At 40.1% G+C, this 26,367-nt stretch overlaps 1 protein-coding gene across 2 annotated transcripts in view; it reads right to left on the bottom strand.

The window, feature by feature from the left end:
- grik4 (glutamate receptor, ionotropic, kainate 4) overlaps window positions 1-26,367 on the bottom strand; it is a 1,090,788-nt gene that overhangs the window by 122,795 nt on the left and 941,626 nt on the right. For both annotated transcript variants that reach the window (XM_062060216.1, XM_062060217.1), the window contains one exon: window positions 18,168-18,275. In XM_062060216.1, coding sequence (XP_061916200.1) covers window positions 18,168-18,275 — 108 coding nt within the window. The remainder of the gene's footprint in view (window positions 1-18,167; window positions 18,276-26,367) is intronic.

The raw sequence follows: 26,367 nt of genomic DNA, 5'->3' as shown, positions 1-26,367 counted from the left end.
AAAGGTGGCAATAAATACTGATAAAGTTGAGGAATGCTCATCAAACACTTATTTGGAACATCCCACAGGTGAACAGGCAAATTGGGAACAGGTGGGTGCCATGATTGGGTATAAAAGTAGATTCCATGAAATGCTCAGTCATTCACAAACAAGGATGGGGCGAGGGTCACCACTTTGTCAACAAATGCGTGAGCAAATTGTTGAACAGTTTAAGAAAAACCTTTCTCAACCAGCTATTGCAAGGAATTTAGGGATTTCAAAGGGTTCAGAGAATCTGGAGAGATCACTGCACGTAAGCAGCTAAGCCCGTGACCTTCGATCCCTCAGGCTGTACTGCATCAACAAGCGACATCAGTGTGTAAAGGATATCACCACATGGGCTCAGGAACACTTCAGAAACCCACTGTCAGTAACTACAGTTGGTCGCTACATCTGTAAGTGCAAGTTAAAACTCTCCTATGCAAGGCGAAAAACGTTTATCAACAACACCCAGAAACGCAGTCGGCTTTGCTGGGCCTGAGCTCATCTAAGATAGGCTGATACAAAGTGGAAAAGTGTTCTGTGGTCTGACGAGTCCACATTTCAAATTGTTTTTGGAAACTGTGGACGTCGTGTCCTCCGGACCAAAGAGGAAAAGAACCATCCGGATTGTTATAGGCGCAAAGTTGAAAAGCCAGCATCTGTGATGGTATGGGGGTGTATTAGTGCCCAAGACATGGGTAACTTACACATCTGTGAAAGCGCCATTAATGCTGAAAGGTACATACAGGTTTTGGAGCAACATATGTTGCCATCCAAGCAACGTTACCATGGACGCCCCTGCTTATTTCAGCAAGACTATGCCAAGCCACGTGTTACATCAACGTGGCTTCATAGTAACTTAAGCTGTACATCAAGCAAGAATGGGAAATATTTCCACCTGAGAAGCTTAAAAAATTTGTCTTCTAATTTCCCAATCGTTTACTGAGTGTTGTTAAAAGGAAAGGCCATGTAACACAGTGGTGAACATGCCCTTTCCCAACTACTTTGGCACGTGTTGCAGCCATGAAATTGTAAGTTAATTATTATTTGCAAAAAAAAAAAAAGTTTATGAGTTTGAACATCAAATATCTTGTCTTTGTAGTGCATTCAATTGAATATGGGTTGAAAAGGATTTGCAAATCATTGTATTCCGTTTATATTTATATCTCACACAATTTCCCAACTCATATGGAAACGGGGTTTGTAGATACAGGTAATTTGTTATGTCTAGATGTTAACAAAAGAGCAAGAAAATACGAAGGGTTCAGTCACCTGGTGAAAACTACTATACAGAAAAATGTATCTGACAACTGGATTTAAACACCTCCATGATCATATCTACTGGCGCACAAGACACAATATAAATGCTAATTTCCAATACAGAAAAGTAACATACGACAAAAAATATTGAGAATGCTGACTTGCTTAACGTGTGCATGTCTTCCCTGCCGGATGATACATGTTAGCATCCTAGACGACATGTAATTATGTGGCAACAACAACACGATTTACTTCCACGCCTCGTGAGGATTTATGTGCGTGAACTAGAGCCACATTATTGGGAGTTATACGACCGAAAGAATTGTGACATTAAAGCTCCTTTATATCTTCTGTGATGCGCTGATCAAGATGGAGTCGTAACATTACACCTGGCGAACATCCATCACCCAAAGCCCACAGGAAACAATAATAAAAAATAAAAAACGGTCTGTTTGTTGATGTGTTGGTCTGATGTGGTCATGCTTGGCTGTTACCTTCCTTTCCTCTCTGATATTAGGTTATTTACAAATTATGACATATATATTTTGTAGCTTGATAAATGTTCTAAAGTTGATAACGACTACAAAATGACCATCATTAATCACCAATGTCTTCAAGTTGGGAAAACATTTTTCCCTTAAGGACATAAAGGAAATAGAAAACGTTCTAACTACACAGGCACTTTTCCTAGAACTATAAAAATGATATGGATGCAATTTATTTTTATATATATATAAATATAAAAGTAAGGCTGCATGTATTTTCTTCTTAACATTCTTAACAGTAATTCAAGTGTGAAAATGTTTTTATTTGGATGTAAATACAATAAAATGTCTAATCATTTTTGTAACTGTAATGACAAGTTTTGGACAGCTGTGGTTTCTGTTGAAACAGTCACTTATAATGTGCTGAAAAGTCTCCCTTCCATCCATCCATCCATTTTCTACCGCTTGTCCCTTTTGGGATCGCGGGGGGTGCTGTAGCCTATCTCAGCTGCATTCGGGCGGAAGGTGGGGTACACCCTGGACAAGTCGCCACCTCATCACAGGGCCAACACAGATAGACAGACAACATTCACATTCACACACTAGGGACCATTTAGTGTTGCCAATGGAGAGTATATTTCTTTCTGTCTTGCCTCTGGTGAGGGCGGTCACATTTTTTTCTCCTCCCGTCTTTTCCTTGCTTGCTCTCTTTTGTTTTGTCTTGTCTAAACTTTTTTTGAAGCATTTTTCTTTGCGCTGTCCTCCAAATCTAAACATCAGACATGGAAATGATTAGCTGGACTACAGACTCAATTGACAAAATCTTTTCCATGAGGAAAAGAGGTTCTGGGGAGCCTGGCTGCCCTGATGGAACCATTGCTGCGGGGTACGTGAGAGATTCCTTGGACAAATGGAGAATCATGTGCCTGTCAGTCCTTTCCATCGAGGACGTGGAAGACATCTACCTATTTGGAACCATGATCGCGGGGCACCTGCTGATTGGGCTTGGTATTGCTCTGGTGTATCGTAAAATCCATAAGACGATGGCAGCCACTCAAGGAGCCCAAAGGCTGTTCGTAGCAATGGACAGATTGGGCCGGGCTGTGGGATCACAGTCTGGGGCGATTTCTGAACTGAATCGCAAGATGGATCACATCATGGAGAAGCTTGCTGTAAAGGAAATATTGGACATGAGAGCAACCAGTATGGACAAATAGAACAGGCAAGCCATTGTAATGCCTGCGCGAGAAAAAACAAAAATCCTTATCTACGATTTGACTCCCCCGAATGGCCTTGAGGACAAGAACAGGCTGTTCTGTAATCATCCCCTGAGGAATTTCAAAGATGGACGCTTTTGACCTCCCTCCCTCCTCAACGACACCTGGGAGTCGAACTTTGCTTGCATTGCATGCAGAACAACCCTGGGCTCATGAACACAACTTCACTTCACCCAAAGACTATGGGCATATACACAAACACACTCCCCACCCCCACCCCACGCCTTCATGACCGCTTAATACCCCTTCGAGGTTATGGACGGCTGAGTAGCGCTTTATAGCAGCAGGCCGTCCTCCAGGGTCCCAACTCCCCCCCTCTGTTGCAAGTTGTTGTGATTATATGTAACATGTTTATGTGTGCTATGGCAAATTAGTTTTTTTCCCTTGGACTCAGTCTGGATCCCCTCCCGAGGGTCCAGCCTTTGACTGATATTTTTTACTCTTCCCCCCTTTCCCAATATCACCTTTTTTAAGGAGCGCCGTAAGTGGCTGATCCGTTGGCGGTCCCGTCTTGTCTCCCTGTAACGTATGTCTGCTCTTAGTGGGACTGTGCCGAAAATGTAATTTCAGTTCTTATGTGTCTTGGACATGTTAAAGAATGGACAATAATAAAGCATCCTCAATCCATCCTATATATTTTGGTGTTTATGTAATAATATTACATTCTTTCACTGACTTTTATTTCATTTGTTTCCAGTGTTTTTCCCCCTAAATATATTTTCTAAATGATAATGATAAATGGGTTATACTTGTATAGCGCTTTTCTACCTTCAAGGTACTCAAAGCGCTTTGACAGTATTTCCACATTTACCCATTCACACACATATTCACACACTGATGGTGGGAGCTGCCATGCAAGGCGCTAACCAGCAGCCATCAGAGGCAAAGGGTGAAGTGTCTTGCCCAAGGACACAACGGGCGTGACTAGGAAGGTAGAAGGTGGGAATTGAACCCCAGTAACCAGCAACACTCCGATTGCTGGCACAGCCACTCTACCAACTTCGCCATGCCGTACATGGTAGAACACATTTGCACGTTAAATAAATCTTAAAATGTCAAAAAGTCAGACAAAGGGCAGTTTGTGTTTATTATAACAAACAAAACAAGCATTTTTTCCATGCCTATTTGTTTGGTGGAGAGTTGCACATTATGTTGAGATTTATACTTATATTCATGATGTAGGTTGATGTAGGAAGCTCATTTTGCCTGGAGCGTGTAGTGTAGTTTGTTAAAATTCAATCAATCTATCAATGTTTATTTATATAGCCTTAAATCACAAGTGTCTCAAAGGGCTGTACAAGCCACAACGACATCCTCGGTACAGAGCCCACATATTCTCTAGGACATGTTGCTACCTGCATGGCGTGGTTGGGAGAGTCGCCGTGCCAGCAACCTGAGGGTTCCTGGTTCGATCCCCAGCTTCTACCAACCTCGTCACGTCCGTCGTGTGCTTGAGCAAGACTCTTCACCCTTGCTACTGATGGGTCGCGGTTAGGGCCTTGCATGGCAGCTCCCGCCATCAGTGTGTGAATGTGTGTGTGAATGGGTGAATGTGGAAATAGTGTCAAAGCGCTTTGAGTACAAGCCAGAATCAGAATAGTTTTTATTGCCATTGTTTGAGAACGGGTTCACAAACTAGGAATTTTTCTTGGTTTAACCCATTTACCATTCTATTAGCGGGGAATGCAAAAATATTGCTTTGATGTTCTAATGCATGAATGATGAAAGAATGAGTGAATGTAGCTGCCAATATGGAAGATTATATATCAAAATATCAAACACGCCTCTAATTGCATGTAACAGAAAATACAGTTTTTAGTCCTTCAAAAATAAAGAAAAAATATATACTGTACATCTAAGAGAATCGCTGATGTAAGAAGCACACATTTCATTTTATTATCATCCTGTTTCAGTCACAAAGTAGGTGCCAAGTTTATTGTGTTAACTCAAAATCGATATTATTGAAACAAGAGGAAGATGTCTAGTATTTTTATTACATTTGAGGTTTGATGTCAGTTAATGTACTATGAGGTTCAAACCTCAAATAATAATTTAAATTGTATGTATTATAATGTAGCCAGCATATGAGTTTTAGTAGTTATATATAACCTCATTATTTACTAGAATGTGATTACAAATATGTCAGGTTTCCACACTGCAAAAAGTCAGTGTTTAAAAACAAGAAAAAAAAAAAAAAATAGGGGTATTTTATTTGAACTAAGCAAAATTATCTGCCAATAGAACAATACATTGTGGCTTGTCAAGACTTTCCAAAACAAGTAAAATTAGCTAACCTCAATGAACCCAACAATACCTTAAAATAAGTATATTCTCACTGATAACAACTGTACTACTATATGAGTACGTATGTTTTGTTGTTTAATTGAAAATAAAACAGCAAAGTCCATTTGGCGGTCATCTGTTTTAATTATGAGACACGATTGTGTCAAAGTCATGATATTTTTTTTCATGCTTGAAATAAGAAATTATTACTTTAAAAAAGTAGTTTTATACTTGTGAGTGTTGATGACACAGCTTTGCAACAGTTGATATTCTAGTTTGAAGCATGTTTTACTCAATATAGGTTATCAAATCAAGCTGTAATATCTTACTGAGATCATTTAGGACCAAAACCCTTAAAATAAGTAAAACACTAACATAAAATCTGCTTAGTGAGAAGAATGATCTTATCAGACAGAAAATAAGCAAATATCACCCTTATTTGAGATATTTAATCTTACTTAGATTTCAGTTTTTGCAGTGCATTTACTTCATAGCATGAAGTGAAGATTAGCATATTCATATGGGATTATCATAAACGGGTGATACTAATTGTAATAATACATCATTAATATAATTACTAGATTATTGTTAGTTATTACTTAGGGTTAAGCCTCCTCTGTCTTTAAAAAACCTCTTACATTCACGTGACAGTTTGACCTCCCCCACTGTGACTGTTTGACCTTAAACTTCCTTTCAAACCGTGCACATTTGTAAGGAAGCTCAACATGGACAAACAACAAACATTCAATCTTGTTAGTCAGTAAAAAGCATGCGCTCAACAAACAAATCGTAACCTCTCACTCACCATGGCTCTGAACTGGTGGCTAAAACAGTCAGGGTGGGGCTGAGGGCTTTACATTGGTGAACACACCTGCCTTGACTAATTAGGCCTAATTTGGGCCGAACCATGGTTCTCAAAAGCTGGGTGTTACAGAAGGACACTGGACATTTAAAAGTTATGTTATCCAAGCCTGAATACACTGTATACAAAAATGACTGTTCTACAAATGCAAAAGTACTATGTGAATACTTTAAGATGTGTGGTGGTTATTTATGGTGTATTTTACAAAATAACGGTATTCTTAATGCCCCCGTCAAATTGGTCCCAGCTAGTGGGAGGGGCTATGGGCTATTTAAGTTGGAAAATGCCATTCTGCCAGAGGAGGTTCTCTGTCCTGAGCAGGAGTTCAGATCTCCATGCATCAAACATCTACTGAGATTCTGGGTGCTTTGTTTCCTCTTGTTGTTGTTCACCTTTGGACACTTTGGGTTGTAAATAAATGTTTGTAACTGTTTCCAACTGCGTGCCTTGCCATTCTTGGTTTGAAAGTCTGGTTTGCAAAGGTTACATTACCTTCACCCGAGGTGGGGTGTGACACTCTGTTTCGAGCTTTAATGAAGTGTCTCTGAATGCACCACCGTTATTTTCTTTGAGATGCAAAAATGTTTTCATGAAATGACCGTACTAAATTTGAATTGAAAACCCCTGGTATAATGTATATGAGAATGTGAAAAAAAAACAACTATAAAAAATCCAGCTTAATTTTTCAGCTCACTGGAAATAATATACATCAAAAAAAGTATTTTATATTTCTGTCTACATTTTGACATAAATTAATGTACTGCATGCAGTTGCATATCTTCTAAATTGTAATAGTCATAATGCAACAAATATGATATTTTTGTAAAAAAACCCAATAATAATTTGCTTGACTTATGATTTCAAAGCAAGGTATCCAGCCAAGTGTACACATAGTAAAAATGACAATATATTGTACAGTTAAAAACTGGTAACTCAGTCGCTATCGTTTTTACCGCAAAAACAACAACAGAGGTGCCCTTTTTCAATTTACAGTAATACTGTAAAAACTACAACCATAGATTTGACGGTAACAAAACAGTGGTACACTGTAAAAAAAAATCCTATTTTTATGGTTAATTTACTCTGAATTTCTACTGTAATTTTTCTAATTTTTTAAAATAGTTTATAAAACTGTAGAATTGAAGACATTATCTGTAAATAAACCATCCGCCTGTTATTTTAAGTAATATGCCAGTAATGACAAACTATGGTCAGTGGTGTAGGTGTTCCACAGGGGACCGTCCTGTCTCCTTTCCTGTTCACCCTGTACACCTCAGACTTCCAGTATAGTTCCAGGTCCTGCCACCTGCAGAAATACTCTGACGACTCTGCTGTGGTCGGGTGTATCGGAGAGGGACGGGAATTGGAGTACAGGACACTGATCGCTGACTTTGTGGAGTGGTCTCAGGCGAACCATCTGGTCCTTAATGTGGACAAGACCAAGGAGCTGGTCATCGACTTCAGGAAGAGAGTGACCCCGGTGGAGCCCATCAAGATCCAGGGCCGGGAGGTGGCAGTAGTTGAGCAGTACAAGTACCTGGGAGTCCACTTGAACAGCAGACTGGACTGGAAGGACAACTGCAAAGCTGTTTACAAGAAGGGTATGAGCAGACTCTTTTTCCTGAGGAAGCTTAGGTCATTCAATGTGTGCAGAAAGCTGTTGGAGATATTTTATCAGTCTGTTGTGGCCAGTGCACTGTACTTTGCAGTGGTTTGTTGGGGGAGCAGCACCAGCAAAAGGGACTCAAACCGGATTGATAATCTGATCCGGAAAGCCGGCCAAACTATTGGCACGCAATTGGAGGCGTTTGTGTCAGTGAGGGACAGGAGGTCACTGGACAAACTGCTGGCCATCAGGGACAATCCTGCCCATCCACTCCACCTGACAATTAAGGGACAGCGGAGTTCATACTCCAACAGGCTCCTTCAACTTCCTTCCCGCACTGTGCGATTCAAGAACTCCTTCATTCCACACTCCATCCAGCTGTATAATCATTCGCCATACAGCAATAGATGACATCTGCCTATGACCTGACACCTGACATGTTAGCTACTTCTCTTTGTTTATAATGTCTATTTTCTATTTCCTGCTGGACCTACTCTCTATTTTATGCTGCTGCTGTCATATAGACTGTATATACTGTAATATTGTACAAGGTCATTGGTTTATATTGTATATATGTTATAGACATAATATAATATATCTGTATATAAATTACTCTGTACACATACTATGTATATATTCGTATATATGTTAGATTTTTTTTTTTAATAGCTATATTACTCTATTTATACCTGCATTGTCCTTTCCATCATTGTAACTGAGCTACTGTGTTGAACAAGTTCCCTTGTGGATCATTAAAGTTTGTCTAAGTCTAAGTCTATGTATATTTCTATCTCTTTTACAGAAAAATACCAAATTAATTATACATAGCATTTTCTGTTTTCTTAAATTACTTTCAAATTCATGTAAAATTACAGTAATTATATTTCATTAAATATGTAACTTATTATATAAAAGACTATGTCCATACTAACAATCTGTAGAATAAAGGGATTTTTCTGCAGAACTGTTTGCATCGTCACTTTATTAAAGGTGGTTGATTTTAACAATTCAGAAAAAATCTGTAAAACAATGGTATTTTTCTGTTGAACTGCCAGCATTGTCACTTCATTAAAGGTGTTTGATCGTAATAATTTGGAAAAACTCTGTAGAATAAAGGTATTTTTCTGCAGAACTGTTTGCATCGTCACTTTATTAAAGGTGGTTGATCTAAATAATTTAGTAAAAATCTGTAAAATTACGATATTTTTCCGCAAAACGTTTCATGAAAATTTCTGTAAATATAATGTTTTTGATCATTATTTGGTTTACAATGTTTTACTTTAATCTAATTGTTTTCGTTTGGCAGCCGTCGCTGCCAGTAGATGACAGTTTTTTTACATATATATATTTTTTTTTACAGCGTACTGTTTTTCCATTTACAGTAATACACAGGAAAAAAAACAACAATCTGAGATTTTACGTTTAAAAAAAACTGGCATCTCAGTCGCCTGAATCTTACCATTAAAAACAGTAGTACCGTTTGTCCATTTACAGTATAATATGCTGTAAAAAAAAACACCGTAAATCTTACGGTAAAATTGTTGAGTAATTGTTTCACCCCAAAATCTACACTCTTTTTTTTAAATGAACTAAAAAAATATGATAATAAGAGGCAAATCCTTATTCATTTGTATTTATATATCATTCACTGATAAAAACGGCCTTCTGAGGAAAGCCTCACGTTTTAACATTCTTAACTGTCACACAAGTGTAAAAAGAAGTTAACCACTGTTGACAGTTAAAAATAACAACTGTAAAGCACAAGTGGCGATGCATGTGATGACACTAAAGATTTTACTACTTTGAATTCACATATTTCAATGTGTATGTTCTTCTTCTTTCGAATAAGTGTCACAAAAATTCAAACGAGAAGCGAAACAGGCCTGGAGTTGTTGCTTATTAACTTTGCGGGCCATTTTTTTTATTTCAAAATTGATATTTTGCGCAGCTTTAGAAGCACATTTGTGCCAAAAAGACGGTTTCAGGGGTTGTACATATATACTGTATACAATTGTGTACCGTATTTTCCGGACCATAAGGCGCACCGGATTATAAAGCACACTGCAATGGTCTATTTTTGAGCTTTTTTCATACGAAAGGCGCACCGGATTATAGAGCGCATTAAAGGAGTCATATTATATATTTTTTTTTCTAAATTGGAAACACTTCCTGTTGGTCTTCATAACATGTAATGGTGGTTCTTTGGTCAAAATGTTGCATAGATGATGTTTTACAGATCATCTTCAAGCCGCTTTCTGACAGTCGCTTCAGGATGCGCCATTTTGTGGGCGGTCTTATTTACGTGGCTCACCTTCGACAGCGTCTTCTTCCCGTCATCTTTGTTGTAGCGGTGTAGCGTACAAGGACGGGAGTGGAAGAAGTGTCAAAAGATGGAGCTAACTGTTTTAATGACATTCACACTTTACTTACATCAATAAGGGAGCAGTTAAGGTTGGGCGATATATGAAATATACTCGATATATCGCGGGTTTGTCTCTGTGCGATATAGAAAATTACTATATCGTGATATTCGAGTATATGTTGTCACGCAGTTGCTTTTAGCTGTGGGTATTACACCGCAGGCTTTTCTCACTCTTTCTTGTCTCTCTTTCTCACAGAGACATAAAACAAGCGCACCTTCTTACATACGTCACATACTGCCACGCGTGCAACGTCATACGCCCTCGCGGAGCAGACAGGTAGCAGCATGGGTAAGGTTAGCTGTGGTGCTAGCGGTGCGGTGCGAGTGGTAATACGGGAGAAAAAAGGTGTAAATCTGGTGACAAATGAAGGAAGAATTACTTCCCAAGAAAAACAGCACGGGGTCCATAGTCTGGCGGTGGTTTGGCTTCAAGCGGGAAGATGTTGAACAGACAACCGTAACATGTCAAGTATGCGGCAAAAGTGTTGTTACAAAAAGTAGCAGCACTGCTAATTTGTAGCATCATTTGAAAAGTCACCGGCTAGAGAATGAAGAGTGCTTGAAACTTCGCATGTCAACATCTGCGGCCGGTGCCACACCAACAAAATGCCGAAGCAACCATTTCCACATCAACACCGTATGAAAAAAATAGTCAACAACAGAAGGAGATAACGTCCGCAGGAACCTCCCACATAGCGAAGGACATACACTATTTGATTTCCTATTATGCAGCTCATTTTTATTTGACAGTTATTGAAATATCTTGTGTGACATCATGCACAAAAGTGCACTTTATTTGTTTTAAACTATTGTAGTGGCGTTCTGTACAAAAAGTGCACTTTAATTTAGTGTCGTTTTGATATGTCATCTTAGTGACATCATGCACAAAAGTGCCCTCATAGCTTGTTTTAAAATGTCTCTGACAATCTTGCACTTTCTGTTTTTTTGGAAATGGCATGAATGTTTGTGCCACTGCTTAATAACTGTTTAATAAATAAAGTTTTGGTAAATTTACTTAGTTGTGGTTTCCCTCTCTGCATGAAAGTTTAAAATTAGCATATATTAATGCAGTATGAACACGGATGTTTTGATGTAGACACATCTGTAATTATGTAACTGCTGTAATTATATGCATCAAGTGTTCATTCAAGGCTAAGGCAAAATATCGACATATATATCGTGTATCGTGACATGGCCTAAAAATATCGAGATATTAATACAAGGACATATCGCCCAGCCCTAGGAGCAGCATCTCCTCATCTGCCAGAAACGTGTCCCGTGAAAAACCGTCCGACCGGAACTCTCTAATAACTAAAGTTCCTTGGGTGAATAATGTAAACTCACTGCACCGGTATGTTTTAGTGCTTTCATGGCAAGTTTACTGACAGATATAAGTAAGAACTTTACACCAGTGGTCCCCAACCACCGGTCCGGGGACCGGTACCGGTCCGTGAAGCATTTGCTACCGGGCCGCATAGAAACATGAAATAATTTATAAAGGACTACCTTTTCTCCGACTTAACTTTGGCCTGTCCCACTAAACACACCAATAAGCTGGTTTATAGAAGTACAATAAAACTCCTCATAGGAAGTTGTTATATTTGTTATAACTGTGTAACATGATACAATGCACATTCATGAACATATCAAATATAAATGTGACGGATTGTAGCCAAAGGCTGATTTCCATCTCCATCTCATTGCAAGGAAAAACGCTCCGACTAATTCAGAGTTATGGTGACTTGTAATTTTCATGCACTTATTTTGCTGTATTTATCTGCCACAAGTGGAACGCTGGTCCCTTAAAATAATGCCTACATTAAACCGGTCCGTGGTGCAAAAAAGGTTGGTGAACCCCTGCTTCACACTACTTTGTATTAGAAATGGCAACAGCGGAGGATGAATGTCCCATAACAAGAAGATAGAGAAAAAGAAGAACCTTATCGACTACAACGGCGGACACGCGCAATTTTTCAGGACTTATGCAGATCCCAAATACAGATCAGCGGTTACCAGAAGGTAAGAAAAGTTGCTTTTGCATAATATTGCGAAACAAAACGCCAGATAATATGTCTTACCTTATACACATGTCACGGCGAGGGCTCAAACTCACTTTTCCCCGGCAGCTGGGTCTTCCAGCACCTCCGACTACACATAGTCTTACACCATACACACTCTTGGATATTGCCACACACCATTCTCTAGTTAATTAAATGATATTGTTCATTATTTATTAAATTGTTAATATATATATATAATAAATACATAGCGCAATATTGCCCCTTTGTGGTTATGTGCTGTCACAACTCCCTCCTCCAACCATAACAACACACACACCATAATAATACTCCTATGTTGAAGCACAGTACAATCCATCAAGCGGTGCAGCTTCATAGCTTACCACAATCATACTAAAATATTTTGATCCATTTTTGAGCGCCGTGTGTAATGTTCTATATTTTCAATGGAACATATAAAATGTTGGTGTTGTTTACTTGAGTCATATTGCAGTCTACACGTATCTCTTATGTGTGACAGCCATCTACTGGTCACACATATCATTTCACCATGTACCAAATAAAATAGCTTCGAGGTCGGTAAGCAAAACCAGAATTATTACGTACATTCGGCGCACCGGGTTATAAGGCACACTGTCGGGTTTTGAGGGGGCAAAAATGATTTTAAGTGCGCCTAATAGTCCGGAAAATACTGTAAATGTATTTTGCAAGCACACAGGTTAGGATGCACTGTAGGTTTGATGATAAAACAAAATGCAAACCTTTTAAAGCCGCCTCTTATTCCCAGGCCAAGGAGTCTGTAGTGGACTGATAACTGCGCTGCAGGACTTCGTGGAAGACACAACCACAGACATAGGTGCAGATTTACCAACCCTATTAGTAGGTACAACTACACAATACAATCAGTGTAGAACTGCACTTTGTAATATTTTTTTGGTTTTATTTAGCTAAATGAGAGTTGTGCCACTATTATAAGCATATTTTAATTCCTAATCACAAAGATCTACCTGCAACAGGACTGCAATGCATGCCAAACACCAGCCAGCGGGAATGTAAGGTATCAAAATGCTTATCCTTTTAACCGCTTGACAAGCTACTATATTTCACGACAGAGATGAAGCACAATAAAACCCAACATATAAAGACAATTTTCATCTCACAAAAACCAAGAATTGTTCTTTTTTCCCCTCCCCTATCGCCTGGCCGTGCTTACTGAGGTAATGAACACGAGTGTAAACGCAGCGTGTAAAAATGGGATCAATGATTACAAACGCATGGCTGGCGGTCTCGCGGGGGAAGCAACCGTCAATTGTGTGACTGTGACAGCAATTGTGTAATAAAAGCGCGGCGTACAAGGTATGCAATTTCGGCATGTGCAAACACTTGAAGATGGCGCCCATTATTACTTTAAGTGCTAATTCAAAAGTTTGCAGGTAGGAAACGCTTGAGCTGCTGCACAGCAGCCAGATAAGAGCGACACAGCAATCATACCGTGATGAATGAACTGTGATAGGCCCTGAAAATTGCCCCGCGGAGGATTCCAAAGTTTGGCCGGGGGACTTTATATCTCTGAAATTAAATCAAGTCTCCCAACTCGCACATTTCATTCCTTCGTTCCAACTTTCTGTCGTGAAAGCAACGTCTCATTTGTTCTTACCCGCAGACAAACACATCTTGGTGCTCTGGGTCAGTCTGAGTGTGTTCGAGGTCTCTATCTAACAGGCAGTTTTTCCTCTCATCAGTCGCCAAAGCACCCATGCTGAGTTTGTTTTGTTTGATGGTTGTTTCTTAAAAGTACAAACCCCAAAACCAGTGGAGTTGGCACGTTGTGTAAATGGTAAATAAAAACAGAATACAATGATTTGCAAATACGTTTCAACCTATATTCAATTAAAGGCCTACTGAAACCCACTACTACCGACCACGCAGTCTGATAGTTTATATATCAATGATGAAATCTTAACATTGCAACACATGCCAATACGGCCGGGTTAACTTATAAAGTGCAATTTGAAATTTCCCGCTAAACTTCCGGTTGAAAATGTCTATGTATGATGACGTATGCGCGTGACGTCAATTGTTGAAACGGGAAGTATGCGGACACATTGAATTCTATACAAAAAACTCTGTTTTCATCTCAAAATGCCACAGTATTCTGGACATCTGTGTTGGTGAATCTTTTGCAATTTGTTTAATGAACAATGAAGACTGCAAAGAAGAAAGCTGTAGGTGGGATCGGTGTATTAGCGGCGGACTACAGCAACACAACTAGGAGGACTGAGAGATAAATAGCAGACGCGCTAGCCGCCGAACTCACCTCAACTTCCTCCGTCTCCGGGCCACCTAGCGCATCTGTGATCAGGTGAAGTCCTTCGTCGCACCGTCGATCGCTGGAACGCAGGTGAGCACGGGTGTTGATGAGCAGATGAGGGCTGGCTGGCGTAGGTGGATAGCTAATGTTTTTAGCATAGCTCTGTGAGGTCCGGTTGCTAAGTTAGCTTCAATGGCGTCGTTAGCAACAGCATTGTTAACCTTCGCCAGGCTGGAAAGCATTAACCGTGGAGTTACATTTCCATGGTTTAATAGTATTGTTGATTTTCTATCTATCCTTCCAGTCAGGGGTTTATTTATTGTGTTTCTATATGCAGTTCAGCACGATGCTATCACGTTAGCTCAGTAGCTAAAGTGTTTCGCCGATGTATTGTCCTGGAGATAAAAGTCACTGTGAATGTCCATTTCGCGTTCTCGACTCTCATTTTCAAGAGGATATAGTATCCGAGGTGGTTTAAAATACAAATCCGTGATCCACAATAGAAAAAGGAGAGGGTGTGGAATCCAATGAGCCAGCTTGTACCTAAGTTGCGGTCAGAGCGAAAAAAGATATGTCTTGCACTGCATTCTAGTCCTTCACTCTAACGTTCCTCATCCACAAATCTTTCATCCTCGCTCAAATTAATGGGGTAATCGTCGCTTTCTCGGTCCGAATCGCTCTAGCTGCATTGAAAACAATGGGGAAATGTGAGGAGCCTTTCAACTGTTGACGTCACGCTACTTCCGGTACAGGCAAGGCTTTTTTTTATCAGCGACCAAAAGTTGCAACTTTATCGTCGATGTTCTCTACTAAATCCTTTTAGCAAAAATATGGCAATATCGCGAAATGATCAAGTATGACACATAGAATGGATCTGCTATCCCCGTTTAAATAAAAAAAAAATCATTTCAGTAGGCCTTTAAATAGACTGCAAAGAAGATACTTAAATTTTGAACTGGAATTTTTTTTTTATTGTTTACAAATATTAGCTCATTTGGAATTTGATGCCTGCAACATGTTTCAAAGAAAGACTGAGAAAGTTGAGGTCATTCAGTCATTCACAAACAAGGATGGGGCGAGGGTCACCACTTTGTAGGGATGATGCTCGAAACCGATTTTCCCGGTTGTTCGATAAGAAAAGAACCGAGTCCTCGGACTCGAATCCCTTTTTGAGAACCGGTACCCGTTATCGAGACCACTATAGTAAATACAAAGAGTTGGTTCTTTATTCGAATCCCTGGGAACGAATCCCAAATGGGCAATGTTATGCCCATTTGATTGTAGACACTTACTGACACCTTGTGGCGATATGAAAATACTATGCGTCATTAGTTTGGACACTTCCGGGTTGGCGAGTCAGTTCAGTTGATGAGACAATTGAGAAGTAGACAAGTTGTGTTAGCTCTTACAAGCCTTGGAAAAGATAAGTCTGTAAGTAAACTGTTTAACTTGTTTATGTAACTCAATATTAAGGTGGAAAGTGGTTACATTTAAAACTAAGATGTTTATTGAAAAACGATTTTCGTGCACTGTTTCAATGGATGATTTGAGGACTTAAAATGGCTGCCAGTCGTGTATTTCCACCATCGAAATAGTTTCAACACTCAGAAGTATTTGTTTGTTTGTGTGAAGCTAATATTTACATATTGTGTATTAAATTTGAGTATGTTAATTGAATCACATAGCTTATACATTTGTCATTGTGTGTATTTCAGTTAAAAAATAAAAATAAAATAACAGTCCAGTGCAAAACGAAAGTAAAGATAGGAAAAGACAAAGCAAGATCAACAACAATAAAGAACCTAAAAGGATTAATCTGCTTTGGAACTTTATTAGACGTCTTGGATTGTTTGTTAGCTGTCTGCCTGTGTGTGTAGTTAGTATGTTCCAATAGCAGCAGAAGTGCACTTTTTGGAGAGCTGTATTATTTTCAGTTTTGTGCCCAAGGGACTGATTTTATTTAACCCTATATTATTATTTATACACCTATAGTGATCACAGAGACAGGTTGTTTTTGTGTTACTGTATATATTTGTTTTTCTGAAAAATCCCACTTAATATACTTTGGGTAACAACAGTCAATATTTTTTTTTTTTTTTTTTCCTTATAAAATAAAAGTGAGCTTTTGTTAAACCAAATATTGTGTTTTTTTCCACATACAACAACCTATCTGGATTCGATAAGAGAATCGATAAGGAATCGGTTCGATAAGAGGATTCGATAATAGGCTCGAACTCGATAATTTCTTATCAAACATCATCCCTACCACTTTGTGAACAAATGTGTGAGCAAATTGTTGAACAGTTTAAGAACAACATTGCTCAACGAGCTATTGCAAGGAATTTAGAGATTTCACCATCTAAGCTCCTTAATATCATCAAAAGGTTCAGAGAATCTGAAGAAATCACTGCACGTAAGCGATGATATTATGGATCTTCGATCCCTCAGGCGGTACTGCATCAACAAACAACATCAGTGTGTAAAGAATATCGCCACATGGACTCAGGAACACATCATAAAACCACCGTCAGTAACAACAGTTCGTTGTTACATCTGTAAGTGCAAGTTAAAACTCTACTATGCAAAGCCAAAGCCATTCATCAACAACACCCAGAAACGCCGCCAGCTTTGCTGGGCCCGAGCTCATCTAAGATGGACTGATGTAAAGTGGAAAAGTGTTCTGTGGTCTGACGAGTCCACATTTCAAATTGTTTTGGAAACTGTGGATGTTGTGTCCTCCGGAACAAAGAGGAAACAACCATCCAGATTGTTCTAGGCGCAAAGTTCAAAAGCCAGCATCTGTGATGGTATGGGGGTGTACTAGTGCCCAAGGCATGGTTAACTTACACATCTGGGAAGGCACCATTAATGCTGAAAGGTACATACAGCTTTGGAGCAACATATGTTGCCATCCAATCAACATTTTCATGGACGCCCCTGCTTATTTCAGCAAGACAACGCCAAGCCACGTGTTACAACTGCGTAGCTTCATAGTAAAAGAGTGCGGGTACTAGACTGGCCTGCCTGTAGTCCAGACCTGTCTCCCATTGAAAATGTGTGGCGCATTATGAATGTACTGATGTATTTGTGCTAAATTTGGGTTATTGGTAAATCTAACTGAAGTGTTTTCTGCATATGAGTATGTAATGTGTTAGGTTTTGAAAGAGAACATTATGTTATAGGTTAAAATGAAAATATTGCCCAAACTCGAAAAAATGCTTCTGCACTGTATAGTAGAGCTGTGTGGATGTGTATCGATGCTTGATGGTAATATTTTCTGAAGCTACGTAGAAAGGATTCTTATTTAAGGAAAAACAATTGCAACAGGTAGCAGAGTGAAGGCAGCGAAGCGCTCTTCCTACGATCTATATTTACGACACACACTGAGGAAGGCTGACACGGTGAATTATTAGCTCCGGCTGATGCTCTGTGATAGAGTCTCCTCTGAGGCACTCCGGGCCAACCAGTTGCACATTGTCGCTTCCTCTGATCCCAAGAGGACCGAAAAATAAAAAATAAACAGTTTTCTTTTTTCATATGGAAATGTTGTGCCAATCATCAATCACACGCAGCAAAGAGGTGTTAACAGTTGGCTATGATGTGTGCGTGCTGCGCCACTTACCAGTATCGTAGTGATGGTAAGAGTCGTGTTGAAGAGAGTGTCCGTCACGTTGATGGATGGCAGCTTTTTCTCCATCGACAGTCCGGCTTCAGAGTGCCACAGGCCAATCTGCACATATGCACAATAAACACACAGATCAGTCATTATGTCCAATGGCCAATCGAAAAAGCCGGGAAGACCACTGTGAGAGCAGAGCGATCAGAAATGTGCCACACAACAGAGTCTGTATAAAATATCACACTTACGCCATACCTACACTTTTGACGCCATTTTTGAACTCACTTATGCACTTAAAGGCCTACTGAAATGAAATGTTCTTATTCAAACGGGGATAGCAGATCCATTCTGTGTCATACTTGATCATTTCGCGATATTGCCATATTTTTGCTGAAAGGATTTAGTAGAGAACATCGACGATAAAGTTCGCAACTTTTGGTCGCTGATAAAAAAGCCTTGCCTGTACCGGAAGTAGCATGACGTCACAGGTTGTGGAGCGCCTCACATCTGCACATTGTTTACAATCATGGCCAGCAGCAGCGAGAGCGATTCGGACCCAGAAAGTGACGATTACCCCATTAATTTGAGCGAGGATGAAAGATTCATGGATGAGGAAAGTGAGAGTGAAGGATTAGAGGGCAGTGGAAGTGATTCAGATAGGGAAGATGCTGTGAGAGGCAGGTGGGACCTGATATTCAGCTGGGAATGACTAAAATAGTAAATAAACACAAGACATATATATACTCTATTAGCCACAACACAACCAGGCTTATATTTAATATGCCACAAATTAATCCGCATAACAAACACTCCCCCCCCCCCTCCCGTCCATATAACCCACCAATACAAATCAAACACCCGCACAACACACTCAATCCCACAGCCCAAAGTACCGTTCACCTCCGCAAAGTTCATACAGCACATATATTTCCCCAAAGTTACGTACGTGACATGCACATAGCGGCACGCACGTACAGGCAAGCGATCAAATGTTTGGAAGCCAAAGCTGTACTCACGGTAGCGCGTCTGCTATTTATTTCTCAGTCCTCCTAGTTGTGTTGCTGTAGTCCGCCGCTAATACACCGATCCTACCTACAGCTTTCTTCTTTGCAGTCTTCATTGTTCATTAAACAAATTGCAAAAGATTCACCAACACAGATGTCCAGAATACTGTGGCATTTTGAGATGAAAACAGAGTTTTTTGTATAGAATTCAATGTGTCCGCATACTTCCCGTTTCAACAATTGACGTCACGCGCATACGTCATCATACATAGACATTTTCAACCGGAAGTTTAGCGGGAAATTTAAAATTGCACTTTATAAGTTAACCCGGCCGTATTGGCATGTGTTGCAATGTTAGGATTTCATCATTGATATATAAACTATCAGACTGCGTGGTCGGTAGTAGTGGGTTTCAGTAGGCCTTTAATGTGCTAGCTGTAAGCATGTGAATGCTTGAATTAAGACAAATGTTGAAGATAAATCGGGCTGGTTTTGTCTCACTTTTACCGCTGTTCGAAAAAAAGATGCCTAACACCCGATTATTCTATTTCTTATAAGATTACCCTATAAGATTGTTCTGTGGTCTGAGGTACGCCAAGACTGAATTTGTCCCAAAAATTGGCTTCAAAACGAGTCGAGGCTGACAATCGTAAATATTAAACTTGTTCTGAGTGGGAAAGCCGACGACTCCGTGATATATACCATGAACTGATTAACGTGGACCCCGACTTAAACAAGTTGAAGAACTTATTCGGGTGTTACCATTTAGTGGTCAATTGTACGGAACATGTACTGTACTGTGCAATCTACTAATAAAAGTCTCAATCAATCAATCAATCAATCCGGGATCACCTGAATCTTAACATACACTATACTGCCAAAAGTATTTGGCCACCCATCCAAATGATCAGAATCAGGTGTCCTAATCGCTTGGCCCAGCCGCAGGTGTATAAAATCTAGCACTTAGGCATGGAGACTGTTTCTACAAACATTTATGAAAGAATGGGCCACTCTCAGGACCTCAGTGATTTCCAGCGTGGAACTGTCATAGGATGTCACCTATGCAGCAAATCCAATCGTAACATTTGTCTCGCTCCTAAATATTCCAAAGTCAACTGTCAGCTTTATTATAAGAACATGGAAGAGTTTGGTAACAACAGCAACTCAGCCACGAAGTGGTTGGCCATGTAAAGTGACAGAGGGGTCAGCAGATGCTGAAGCGCATAGTGCAAAGACTTTCTTCACAGTCAGTTGCTACAGAGCTCCAAACTTCATGTGAACTTCCAATTAGCCCACGTACAGTACGCAGAGAGATTCATGGAATGGGTTTCTGCTGCATCGAAGCCATACATCACCAAGTACGATGCAAAGCGTCGGATGCAGTGGTGCCGCCACTGGACTCTAGAGCACTGGAGACACCTTCACTGGAGTGATGAATCACACTTTTCCATCAAACAATCTGAAGGACGAGTCTGGGTTTGGAGGTTGCCAGGAAAACAGTACATTTCGGACTGCATTGTGCCGAGTGTGAAATTTGGTGGAGGAGAAATTATGGTGTGGGGTTGTTTTTCTGGAGTTGGGCTTGGCCCCTTAGTTCCAGTGAAAGGAACTTTGAATGCTCCAGGATACCAAAACATTTTGGACAATTTCATGCTCCCAACCTTGTGGGAACAGTTTGGAGCGGGCCCCTTCCTCTTCCAACATGACTGTGCACCAGTGCACAAAGAAAGGTCCATAAAGACATGGATGACAGAGTATGGTGTGGATGAACTTGACTGGCCTGCACAGAGTCCTGACCTGAACCTGATAGAACACCTTTGGGATGAATTAGAACGGAGACCGGGCTCGACCAACATCAGTGTTTGACCTCACCAATGCTCTTTTGGAAGAATGGTGGACAATTCCTATAAACACACTCCGCAACCTTGTGGACAGCCTTCCCAGAAGAGTTGAAGCTGTAATAGCTGCAAAAGGTGGACCGACATCATATTGAACCCTATGGGTTAGGAATGGGATGGCACTTCAAGTTCATATGTGAGTCAAGGCAGGTGGCCAAATACTTTTTTGCAATATAGTGTAAAACACATAACAGATCTAACACAATTACCATGCAAAACATCTCTTTCTTGATGGCTAGGGTAATAAAACCTGCCGCTAGCCTGTAGCTTGTTTGTTTCGTAGAGGAGCTGTTCAAGGCATGCATTCAATCAGCAGCCGCATAATACATTGATCAAACTGAATTAGCTGGGTTTCCTGTTGCAGAAAGACCCAATCTAATTCTTATTAAAGTGTTGATTTGCAACACTTGACAAAGCAGATGTCAAAATAAATTCATTACCACAAAATCAGATTACAACCCTAGAATATGCGAATGAAAACCAGTTCTCTGTGTGACAATTTCTGTACGGGTCCAGCACGCAGCTGTTTAATTACTACGGGGTGGGGGGCGATAGGGGCTGTTTGCACCAACAAAAATACAAATTAAAGATATAGAAGCTGAAATATATCAATACTTGAAGTATATGATCAAATAAAAACGTACCCGTTTAATAAGTCCAACCTGCTCAGTGGCCTTGTGGTCGAGTCATACCAAAGACTATAAACATGGGACCCACTACCTCCCTGCTTGGCACTCAGCATCAATGGTTGGAATTGGGGGTTAAATCACCAAAACTTATTCCCGAGCGTGGCCACCGCTGCTGCTCAATGCTCCCCTCACCCCCTGGGGGGTGGAACAAGGGGATGGGCCGTATGCAGAGGGTAATTTCACCACACCTAGTGTGTGTGTGTGACTATCAGTGGTACAATCAAAGTTTATTTAAATAGCCCTTAATCACAAGTGTCTCAAAGGGCTGCACGAGCCACAACAACATCGTCGGCTCAGATCCCAAGTGTCAGGATGTTCTCAAAGAAGACACTTTAAATACATGACATGACGCCCAGCACATCTTGGCCGGTGGTCAGAAACCTATAAACATTTGTATGTTGATACTAAAACATTCTTGCTATACAATAGAATTATTCGAGTAAAAATGTGCGCGTTTATTAGGTTAGTAGACATCACCTCTGCCTCGATCTCATACATTCAAATAATCCACAAGCAAGATTGTTATTCATACTTTATTTAGTGATGTAGGAATTAAACGTCCACATACAAAAATCAATCAAACATCAAATCAATTGAAAATAATTCACTGCATAGTTTGTATGAACAGTAAATAGTCATACAGTCCACCAAAATAGACATCTTTTTGTATGTACAAACCCCGTTTCCATATGAGTTGGGAAATTGTGTTAGATGTAAATATAAACGGAATACAATGATTTGCAAATTTTCAACCCATATTCAGTTGAATATGCTACAAAGACAACATATTTGATGTTCAAACTGATAAACTTTTTTTTTGTGCAAATAATCATTAACTTTAGAATTTGATGCCAGCAACACGTGACAAGGAAGTTGGGAAAGGTGGCAATAAATACTGATAAAGTTGAGGAATGCTAATCAAACACTTATTTGGAACATCCCACAGGTGAACAGGCAAATTGGGAACAGGTGGGTGCCATGAGGTAGATTCCATGAAATGCTCAGTCATTCACAAACAAGGATGGGGCGAGGGTCACCACTTTGTCAACAAATGCGTGAGCAAATAGTTGAACAGTTTTAGAAAAACCTTTCTCAACCAGCTATTGCAAGGAATTTAGGGATTTCACCATCTACGGTCCGTAATATCATCAAAGGGTTCAGAGAATCTGGAGAAATCACTGCACGTAAGCAGCTAAGCCCGTGACCTTCGATCCCTCAGGCTGTACTGCATCAACAAGCGACATCAGTGTGTAAAGGATATCACCACATGGGCTCAGGAACACTTCAGAAACCCACTGTCAGTAACTACAGTTGGTCGCTACATCTGTAAGTGCAAGTTAAAACTCTCCTATGCAAGGCGAAAACCGTTTATCAACAACACCCAGAAACGCCGTCGGCTTCGCTGGGCCTAAGCTCATCTAAGATGGACTGATACAAAGTGGAAAAGTGTTCTGTGGTCTGACGAGTCCACATTTCAAATTGTTTTTGGAAACTGTGGACGTCGTGTCCTCCGGACCAAAGAGGAAAAGAATCATCCGGATTGTTATAGGCGCAAAGTTGAAAAGCCAGCATCTGTGATGGTATGGGGGTGTATTAGTGCCCAAGACATGGGTAACTTACACATCTGTGAAGGCGCCATTAATGCTGAAAGGTACATACAGGTTTTGGAGCAACATACAGTATGTTGCCATCCAAGCAACGTTACCATGGACGCCCCTGCTTATTTCAGCAAGACAATGCCAAGCCACGTGTTACATCAACGTGGCTTCATAGTAAAAGAGTGCGGGTACTAGACTGGCCTGCCTGTAGTCCAGACCTGTCTCCCATTGAAAATGTGTGGCACATTATGAAGCCTAAAATACCACAACGGAGACCCCGGACTGTTGAACAACTTAAGCTGTACACCAAGCAAGAATGGGAAATAATTCCACCTGAGAAGCTTAAAAAATGTGTCTTCTCAGTTCCCAAAAGTTTACTGAGTGTTGTTACATCTAACACAATTTCCCTACTCATATAGAGACGGGGTTTGTATAATAATAACCACGAGTGTCATTTAAACAATTCAAAACATTGCCAACAACACTAAATAGCAGTGGAAAATTGTAATTTTCTGTTAGGTGGTGTATTAGTGTGCGCGTATATCTTTTATGCCACTTGACGTTGGTTCGATTCCCGGCAACGTAACTTTTCGAATGTGTTTATCACTGTAAACGTTACGTTTAATGAAGTAGCCCATTCTGTATTTATTTTATTTTAGCCAGCCAACAGAAATCAATTGCTGGATGACGGGGAGGTTTTGTCAAGAAAAAAATAAATAATCGCATCCATCCATTCATCCATTTTCTACCGCTTGTCCCAAAAACTAAACAAATTACGAAATCTACTCTGTTCTGCACATCATTGTCCAAAGTCCAGGTTACATTATATTGTCATTTTCATTATAAACATTATACAACCTGCCCTATCATATGATTCTACCATGTTGGCAAAATACAAACACACACTATACTGTATATACATACAGTACAGGCCAAAAGTTTGAACACACCTTCTCCTCATTCAATGTGTTCCTAGTGGTTAGAGTGTCCGCCCTGAGATCGGTAGGTTGTGAGTTCAAACCCCTGCCGAGTCATACCAAAGACTATAAAAATGGGACCCATTACCTCCCTGCTTGGCACTCAGCATCAAGGGTTGGAATTGGGGGTTAAATCACCAAAAATGATTCCCGGGCGCGGCACCGCTGCTGCCCACTGCTCCCCTCACCTCCCAGGGGGTGAACAAGGGGATGGGTCAAATGCAGAGGACAAATTTCACCACACCTAGTGTGTGTGTGACAATCATTGGTACTTTAACTTAACTTTTCTTTATTTTCATGACTATTTACATTGTAGATTGTCACTGAAGGCATCAAAACTATGAATGAACACATTGTTAGAATAATTATGTATAAGTTATCACACAACTCTTATGCTTAAAGGCCGTTGCTATAGTTATTGTCAATTGTGCTGAAGTTGTACTTTTTTATCCGTGCAAAGGCACAACTTGTAATCTTTCATTTACAGACCCTGCCTGCTGACAGCCGAGGACGGACATCGAGTACCTCAACGCAGATAAAACAGAGACTGGGCGAAATCACGAGTGTCAGCACATTTCCATTCTGAATAATCATGTATTGTGTCTACTGGGGCTGCTTGCATTACCCCTCCCTTCAGAAGCAGCCTCAGTGATGTTAACTAGGGGCCTCCCGAATAAATAGAGGAGCACGTGAGACTGTACCTTAGAGCGTAGGGTGAAACTGTAACTGAGTGTTCAGCCCAATACGTCTCTCCTCATGAGTAAAATTCAACTCTGTCTCTTTTTGATTCCTTCTTCTTGTCTTGTGTAATAGATAGTTTGGTGTTTGAACCTGTCACACATATGTACTTAACAAAAAAAGGTGAAATAACTGAAAACATGTTTTATATTCTAGTTTCTTCAAAATAGCCACCCTTTGCTCTGATTACTGCTTTGCACACTCTTGGCATTCTCTCAATGAGCTTCAAGAGGTAGTCACCTGAACTGGTTTTCACTTCACAGGTGTGCTTGAAGCTCATGGAGAGAATGCCAAGAGAGTGCAAAGCAGGAATCAGAGCAAAGGGTGGCTATTTTGAAGAAACTAAAATATAAAACATATTTTCAGTTATTTAAGTACATAACTCCACATGTGTTAATTCATAGTTTTGATGCCTTCAGTGACAATCTACAATGTAAATAGTCATGAAAATAAAGTAAACACATTGAATGAGGAGGTGTGTTCAAACTTTTGGCCTGTTATGTATAGAACACATAAAACATATTTTATTATACTTGTGTTAATTTAACTTGCAAAAACATTTTGTCAAACATTTGTTGTGATTCATTGTCATTTTACAAGAGCCATAACAAACGCAGAAATTCAACGCATCACACATTATGTGGTTAAGATACAGCTGTTTGCAATTATACATTCGGCCAGCAGGTGGTGTCTTGTGCCAAAGCACGTATTGACACTTCGAGAAATTCTCGAACCAATTGGCTCAATTGGTTCGATGCCTCATGAAGCTTCATCCGACCATCACTACTTATTAGCATGTAGCATTTTCTTCTTCTGGTTACATTATTACCACATAGCTTAACAAGCTAAAATGAACATAATCGCCCCCTAGTGTACAAAAGGCACCCAGCAAATGGTCAACAGTCACATTAGAGATAGAGCATGGAAACAGGGACTTAACATGTAGGTGTGAAAATAGAAGAAATGATAAACCAGACTAATTTAGTGCTTGAAAATGTGGCAAATTGGATTGATAAGCAGCCTGTGAGGGAAAAAAAGCATAACATAAAAATATGCAAATCAAAAGGGGAAGTCCAAAGAACCCATTGTAAGATTATTAGTTCTTTATCAAGGACTGGTTAAACATCTATACCAGGGGTCACCAACGCGGTGCCCGCGGGCACCAGGTAGCCCGTAAGGACCAGATGAGTAGCCCGCTGGCCTGTTCTAAAAATAGCTCAAATAGCAGCACTTACCAGTGAGCTGCCTCTATTTTTTAAATTGTATTTATTTACTAGCAAGCTGGTCTCACTTTGCCCG

This window comes from Entelurus aequoreus, linkage group LG10 (assembly GCF_033978785.1).
Source record: "Entelurus aequoreus isolate RoL-2023_Sb linkage group LG10, RoL_Eaeq_v1.1, whole genome shotgun sequence".
Lineage (NCBI taxonomy): Eukaryota > Metazoa > Chordata > Actinopteri > Syngnathiformes > Syngnathidae > Entelurus > Entelurus aequoreus.
Note: the sequence above shows the minus strand (reverse complement) of the source record. Positions and strands in the feature narration are given on the sequence as shown.